An 8,526-nucleotide genomic window follows, 5' to 3' on the forward strand; every position below is an offset into this window, starting at 1 on the left:
GCATGGGGCCACAGTGCTGGAGACCCCTGGGGGCAGATGATCACTGCCCCCAGGGGTGAAAAAGAAAAAAAAAGGCGAGGGAAGGGGGGTGGTGGGAGGTGCTTTGGGGCCCTGGGGCCCACTAGGCCACCAGGGATATAGGAAAAAGTGGTGTCCTTGGAAAGGGAAGGATCTCCCCTTTCCAAGGACACCACGTATATGATGCATTGCTGATCACGGATCAGCCCAAAGCGCTTGATCCGTGACCAGCAACCCACTGGACCACCATGAAAACGTTTGTGACGTGGGGGGGAGGGGGCTGCCCTCTTCCCCCCCTATTTCCCCCCCTGGCCCCCAAAGCATGGGGACATATATGTGTACAACCCTGGGGGCAGATGGCTGATCATCTGCCCCCAGGGAAGGGGGGCAAAAAGAAAAGAAAAATTATAATAGAACGGGGATGGGGGTGGGGGTGCTGGGATTTTTTTGCCCCCATGAAATGGTGGTGGCCCTCCCCCTCCCACACCAAGTGGAAAGGGGGGGGCCACCCCTTGTAGCCCTCCCTGGGGGCAGATTTATGGCCCCAGGCAGGAGTACATGAGGTGGCCCCCCATCCAATTGGGGGGTGGAGGGAGGGCTACCAGGAATTAGTGTTCAGGCCCCCCAAAGGATGGGGCCTGCAGGTTAGGCCCCCCCTGGGGGCAGATAGCTGATCATCTGCCCCCAGGGAAGGGGGCAAAACAAAAACAAAAAATAAGAAAAAGGGAATTTTGGGTGGGATGGGTGGTGGGGGGGCACTTGCCACCAGGGATATATTTTACAGAAATGGGGGGTGGCCCTCTCCCCCTCACCCCAAGGAGAAATGGGGGCACCCCTTGTAGCCCTTCCTGGGGGCAGATATCTGCTCCTAGGAATGGGGCATCTGCCCCCAGGGAGGGCTGAATGAGATCCCCCCCTGCATTTGGTGTGGGGGTAGGGGGTCGCCCCCCAGTACATTAGAAATTTACCCTCAGCCCGCCCTAAAGTGTAGTGTACCTTTTCCATTTTTTTTTTATGAAACTTGCCTTGGCGCTGAGGGGCACATTGGTGTGCCAATCAGGCACCGGGGTGCCCAAACCTTACTGCCCCACCCACTGGGGGGGCCTGTCCCACAATTTTTGGGGGCCCTCTCCCCCCCACCCCAAATGGAGGGGGGGTGTACCTCACGCAGCCGTTTGTATGAGGCCCAGGAAGACCTGCATGAGGTGCCCCCGCCACCCATTTGGTTTGAGGAGGGAGAGGACCCCCAAAAATAGTGGGACAGGCCCCCCAGTGGGTGGGGCAGTAAGGTTTGGTCACCCCAGGGCCGGATTGGCACATCAATGTGCCTCTCTGCACCAAGGGGAGTTGGGTTACCAAAGGAAAAAAGTGAAAATGGTGGAACGCTTTTTAGGGGGGGCTGTGGGGCACCCCAAAAGGTCTGGGAATTTTCTAATGGGATGGGGCGTTGACCCCCTCGCCCCCCAGCCGCAATGGAGTGGGTGCTATGTCATGCTGCCCTCCCTGGGACCAGATATCTGCTCCTAGGAACGGACGCCTGAGCCCAGGGAGGAGTGCAGGACAGCCCCCCCCCCCCCTTATCTGCCCCTGGGAGGGCTACATGAGATGTGACGCCCCTCCAATTGGGCCATGTGTGGATTCCCAGGGGTGTCCTATTTTGGGAAATGCATGGGGTTCCCTGTTTCCCTTGCTGGCTTCGACACCCTAGGCCCAAATCTGTAGGTTGCCCACATGAACAAAATGGGCAGTGGCGAAAGGCTTGGGGTTCCCAGTGGGTTACCCTTTTCCTTTTGCGCCCCCGGTAGGTGACCCCACACATGTGAGGTACCGTTTTCATCAGGACACGTGTGGGGACGCAGGAAGGTAGGCCATATGTTGCTGGCGGTGTGTTTCGGTGGGTGGACAGAGCGAAATGTCTGAGAATTGTCTTCATTTCCAGCCAATTTCAGAGACATTTCCCTGTGTCCACTCACCGAAACATGTCGCCAACAACAGAAGTCATACCTTCTCGTGTTCCCACAGGTTTCCCGACGAAAAAGGTACCTCACATGTGTGGGTGCACCTACTGGGGGCGCAAAAGGAAAAGGGTAACCCGCTAGTAACCCCAAGCCTTTCGCCACAGCACAATTTGTTCATGTGGGCAACCTACAGATTTGGGGTTAGGGTGTCGAAGCCAGCAAGGAAAACAGGGAACCCCATGCATTTCCCAAAGAGGACACCCGTGGGAATGCACAGAGGTCTGACTTGCGCGAAGCGGCCCAGAATGTATTACCCAGAACCCCAAACAAAGTGAACATTGTGTTTTTTCCCCACCAAACATCACACTTTGTCTGGGATTGTGGCTAATAAAAACTGGGGCAATTTGCGCAAGGCAGACCTCTGTGGATTCCCCGCAACCCACCCAGAGCTCACCCCAGGAGTCCACCCACTCAAGCATCTCAATAGCTCACCCACACTTGCTACCCCAGGATCACACCTAACCCTCTACCCACTCTTCCGCACCTAGGATCCCCCTGCTCGTTACAGCATCACACCAACACGCACACCCTAAGAACCCACCCAAGCTCACTCCCATACCCTAGCCCACCCCATACGCTATGACACCCTGATCACTCCCAGCCCAGCTACATCACTGCAACACATGCGGCTCACCCCAGCACCCCAACCACCCTTGTGCACCCTAGCAAACCGTAGCTCACCCCAGCAAACCTACCTCACCCCAGCACAACCTACCACACCCAGGAACCCTAGCTCACCCCAGCACACCTACCTCACCCCCGCACAACCTACCACACCCTAGAACCCTGGCTCACCCCAGCACACCTACCTCACCCCAGCACAACCTACCACACCCAGGAACCCTAGCTCAGCCCAGCAAACCTACCTCACCCAAGCACAACCTACCACACCCAGGAACCCTACCACACCCACCCTAGCTCACCCCTGCACAACCTACCACACCCAGGCACCCTAGCTCAGCCAAGCATTCACCCCAATGCAAATGCAATAAAAACAAGCACAGCTCATTCAACACAGCTCATCCCAGCAGCCCACCTATCCAACCACCGCCAAAGACCCCCAGAAAACATGAGTTCACCCCAGCGCCCCATTCTCCCCAGTCACACAACCTCCCTGACACCTCACCCGACCTCACACACCCCACCAAACTTCAACAAACCACTTTGCCGCATCCTACACAAGCTTACCCAACAACGTCACCTCGCCCTAGCTCCCCAGCATAACACCGACCCACCCTAGCTCTCTGCAGCACGCCACCCCTCTACCCTAACTAATCCCCGCACAATACATATCCACCCTAGCTCCCTCCAGTACAAAAACCTCCCAGGGCACCATAAGCTGCCTCAGCAAACCAATCCACACACCAATCCCAGCTTGCATCAGTACACTCCCGACCTTTCCTCTCTCCACCTCACCACCAACCGACCACTCACCCTAACTCTTACTAGCATACAATCTACCCGCCCTAGCTCACCTGTGCAGTACAACCACCCTCCTCTACCTCTTAGCAACACCCCCTGCACCCTAGATCACTCCAGCACAAGATCACTATAGCACCCCATCTGTCAACTCAAGCTCACCAAAGCATCCCATCATCCAAGCATCCTATCCACCATAGGCTCCCCCAACACTGCGCACATTTTAACTCATCTCAGCCCCTAGCCACTCACTCTAGCTCACCACAACACAGCACCCACCCACCTAGCTCATCAGGTACAACATCCACCGACCGTAGCTCACACCAGCAAAGCGCCCCAGCCTAGCATGACACAGACTAGCACGCCGATCATAATTCACCCCAGCAAACCATCCGTCCTAGTTCACCCTAGTCCCACACCCACCAGAGCTATTCCCACCAACCACAACCGCCTACCCTAATTCACCTCATTATCCCACTGGACTTAAGCTCATACCAGCACCCAGCCCACTTAACCTAGCCACCCATCATCTGAACAAGCTTACATAGCTTATCACAGCACATCACCCACCCACCCTAGGACACTAGAGCAAATAACAACTTCACTGTGGCTCATCCAAGCACACCACTGTAACTCACCCCAGCACAGCACCCACCCAGCCTACCTCACCCCAGCAGCCCACCCACCCACATAAGCACCCAATTACATCCCAGTACAGGCTCTTCTCAAGACTTCACACACCACCCTAGATTGCATCTTCTTGATGCCCACCCACTGCATCAACCGAGCAAACCTTAGCTCACTGTAACGCTCACCTGATTCTCGCAGAGGCGCCGGTCTTGACTGGGCGACTACCGTATCTTCAAAGGTGATGTGTAGCACCCGGTTGGCTCTTTGGGCTGGACCTCTGTGCACTGTATGCCTGACGTGTAGAGTAAGATGTCTGCAGATAGAAAATATGGGGTTAATGAACTGGGGTTATTGGGGTGTCCCTATCTCTTTCCTCTTCTCCTCTCTTGTAGACCCCCAAAGGTTAACGCTCTCACCTTAGGTAAGTGAATGCCGAGCTCTCCATCTGCCTCGGGGCAGGGTGCTGTAACCAGTTTCTTCACTGGATAGGTAGCGCAGGCCTCTTGACTTCAGAGGACTGCTGTCGATCGTTTACTGCACGAACGGTAAGTTTCGAGTCATTCAAATGTCTTTAAAGTCTTTAGTAATGATGTCTCTTGTTTTGCAGGGTTCCGGCGATGGCGGATGACAGGCTGAAGTGAGTTGAAGATGGAGCCCGTGTGATGAATAGAAGCGCCTGGAAGCACGTAAGTAAGCGCTTGTTGCCTGCTTCACGATGCGCTCTAACTGTCTTTTTATTTTGCAGGTACGAGTTCGGAGCGGCTGCAGGGTGCCGGAATACCCACTGGATTAGATGTGGAAAGGAGTAATGGCACGTGAGTATTAAAGTTCCCCAATGTCTTTAAACGCACCTTGTTTTGTCTTTCAGATGCGGGATGCAGCGCCGAAGGCCTCCGGAGCGTGCGAAGAGTTGGTAAGATTTTGCCTTTCAGATGCCGGAATGCTAACCTGTTCTTTCTTGTCTTTATAGGTGTTGCTGAAGACTGGATTCAGGATGGTAAGCCTTTGCCTTTCAGATGCCGGAATGCTAACCTGTTCTTTCTTGTCTTTATAGGTGTTGCTGAAGACTGGATTCAGGATGGTAAGCCTTTGCCTTTCAGATGCCGGAATGCTAACCTGTTCTTTCTTGTCTTTATAGGTGTTGCTGAAGACTGGATTCAGGATGGTAAGCCTTTTTCCTCAGGCCCAGGACCGGATGCAGAAGACACGATGAGCGTTCTGCTGCAGAGGTTGCAGAATAACGCAAAGCAAGATTCATCCACCGGGTGTGGTTTAAATAGCCTCCTGTAGTGCTTAGGTGTCTCCTTCCACAGCCACGCCTAAGTAAGAAAAGAGTTCCTGGTAAGAAAAGAGTTCCTGCCTTCCAGAAGAGTTCCAGTGTTCTGAATCTAGGGAGTGGCTCCAGCCCCACCCAACAGGAAAAGTAGTTCCAAACAGAAGAGGATTAGAGGCTCAACTGGCAGGCAAGTAAGCAGCATGGTCTGCTGAAGGTAAGTCCACCCAAGCATTATGAGCCCGGCGCTTCCAGCGCTGGGACTGGGCATATTTATGAGCCTGGTGCCACTGGCGCCAGGACTGGGTCCAAAAGGTCCCAATTGGGACTGGTTGGCACTCGGAACCTGGGTTATGGATCTGCTTCCAAGGGAGTTGGGAAAACCCTGACCTTTTGGAAGCAGAGATCATGACACTCACACAAGCATCCCATAGCTCACACACGCATCCCCTAGCTCACACACGCATCCCATAGCTCACACAAGCATCTCATAGCTCACACAAGAAAACCATAGCTCACAGAAGCATCCCATAGCTCGACCGAGCACAACACACACCCAACTGAGCTAAAAGCAGCACACTTTAAGGGCCTCATTACAAGTTCAGTGGCACGGCAAAAAGTGGTAATTCCATTATTGCCGCCTTTTTGGGCGGTAGCAGTATTAACGCCATTTTTCACAAACCACTGAACACAAACACAAAAGTATGCCAGTCAGGTAACACAATGGTGTCCCCTCCAAAAACATCTTTTTTTTGGCAGATACCCTGATTACTGGACAATTATCAACACACTTGTTCTGTGACCAAATCGTACAGTTTCCCCTCATGGTGTAGGAAATGGTAGGATGATCCTATAATTTTAGCCAACCGCGCGTTGCACCCTGGAACTTGGAGTTCCATATTAAATTTGACATATAATAAATACTACAAGCACCAAAATGCAGAAGCCTGTAGCGCTATGTCGCTATGTAAAGTGTGCAGTGGACCTCTGCTGCACCAGTCTGTATGCAGACCTGTCCACATTGGCCTCTTCGTGGCCCTGGATCGGTTGCCCAATGCCTGCTCTTGGTAGGATTTTCTGACGGGTAGGAAAAAATGACAGGCTAGGCTGTCAGATTTTCCTACCCCGTCACTTTTTCCTACCCCTGGGTGGGTTGCCCAATGCCTGCTCTTGGTAGGATTTTCTGACGGGTAGGAAAAAATGACAGGCCAGGTTGTCAGATTTTCTTACCCCGTCACTTTTTCCTACCCCTGGGTGGGTTGCCCAATGCTAGCTGTCGGTAGGATTTTCTGACAGCTAGGAAAAAATGACAGGCCAGGCTGTCAGATTTTCCTACCCCGTCACTTTTTCCTACCCCTGGGTGGGTTGCCCAATGCTAGCTGTCGGTAGGATTTTCTGACAGCTAGGAAAAAATGACAGGCCAGGCTGTCAGATTTTCCTACCCCGTCACTTTTTCCTACCCCTGGGTGGGTTGCCCAATGCCTGCTCTCGGTAGGCTTTTCTGACGGGTAGGAAAAAATGACAGGCCAGGTTGTCAGATTTTCCTACCCCGTCACTTTTTCCTACCCCTGGGTGGGTTGCCCAATGCTAGCTGTCGGTAGGATTTTCTGACGGGTAGGAAAAAATGACAGGTCAGGCTGTCAGATTTTCCTACCCCGGCACTTTTTCCTACCTCTGGGTAGGTCGCCCAATGCCTGCTGTCGGTAGCAAAAAATGACATTACAATTCCTGTCAGATTTTCCTACCGATAGGATTTTCTGACAGATAGCAAAAAGTGACGTTACACCGGCTCATTGTGATTTTCGAAAGCCATGTGAATGACGGAACATCTCGGAACCACTATGAACCACCTCCGCCGGGTTTAGGGACAATTTAAAACCTGGTTATTATAAAGAATCCAGATCCTCGCTGTGCACTCTGTCTCAGCGACAAAATGCCACACGCGGCACATGTAGGCTTACAAAACAAATCGAACATAACGACTACTTGCAGAATGCACCGATTTGCTGGACGGCATCCCACGACGTGGTAATTCCCGGTGACATGCAGGCACTGTCATCGGGTCAATCACCAGTCATGGATTACCTTCGCAGCTCTATCGGTTAAATGCCTGCCACAGGTATATATTTCCGTAACCGCGAGTAACATATTTAATTAAACTCTTGCAGATGTTCTTCCTTCCGGGGATGATAAAAAGAAGTTGCACAGTTATGTTGAATAAACAGACCTATTTTCCAAGCTGCAAGGGCTCAGACTAAGCTCTCGCAACCTCAAACAAATTGGTGCACTTTAAACATATATATCGAACTGGCTTTGCAGAGCGTCATACAATACACGTGCATTCAAGTTATGAATTCTCTTTCCACAAAGACAGTGTAATTAGTCTGAAAACATAATAGATGTGTGACAACTCCGAAACAAAATAGTGTTTAGCACTTACAACGTGTCCTCTGTAGAACATTTTATGCAAGCAGCAGCACACTTACTTTTAACAATTCTTTCCAGATTTCCTTCAAAATCCAGAGCCCACTGGTTTAGTGCGCAGGTGGCAACGGTCACTTTTCGTCCCATTTCTAACTCTAGCAACTAAATTATTTCCTTTATAAACGCAAAGCATGTAAGTAAAGCTGGACAGTTCGGAAGTGTTCAGAAGTAACCTATTGCCTTGCTGCCAGAACACTTCCTGTTTTTTTTTTTTGTCATCCCACGTGATGTCTTACTTAAAGAGACAGCGAACAAAAAGAAAACCTTTCTGGTCTGAAAGCCATTCGCGTTAGGATAAATGTGTGACATGACAAACAGAACGATCTTAAAAAGGTGCACGCATGTCATATCAATGTAACGGAATTTAGCAGTGGGCCAGTTTAAACACTTGATAGCACGAAGAAGTTAATTAGTAACCTGGCTCATACTCGAGGAGGTACTGTAGGGGGTCATAGGGGACTAAATCCACCTTTCAAAGAAGATGGCCAACAATTTAGTGCTAAAGAACCCATAAGAACTATGCATGATATATTTGGTGCACCTACGTGCTGTTCGAATTTTATATACCTATTATACATATTCGGAATTATAAACACAAGAAAATACAACTTAAAACAGTTGCAATTAAAAAAAGACAGACAAATAGACAAAAGAATAAAAGTTAAATAAAGAACGGAAAGCTAT

The 8,526-nt window shown here is 51.2% G+C and overlaps 1 protein-coding gene across 1 annotated transcript in view; it reads right to left on the reverse strand.

Annotated features, from left to right (window-relative positions):
- NADSYN1 (NAD synthetase 1) overlaps positions 1-8,054 on the reverse strand; it is a 1,375,099-nt gene extending 1,367,045 nt beyond the window's left edge. Inside the window, exon 1 of the mRNA XM_069623454.1 lies at positions 7,845-8,054. Coding sequence (XP_069479555.1) covers positions 7,845-7,929 — 85 coding nt within the window. The 5' untranslated portion in view covers positions 7,930-8,054. The remainder of the gene's footprint in view (positions 1-7,844) is intronic.
- Between the last annotated feature and the right edge of the window lie 472 nt (positions 8,055-8,526).

The sequence above is a fragment of the Ambystoma mexicanum genome, chromosome 11 (assembly GCF_040938575.1).
Source record: "Ambystoma mexicanum isolate Mex_15411 chromosome 11, UKY_AmexF1_1, whole genome shotgun sequence".
Lineage (NCBI taxonomy): Eukaryota > Metazoa > Chordata > Amphibia > Caudata > Ambystomatidae > Ambystoma > Ambystoma mexicanum.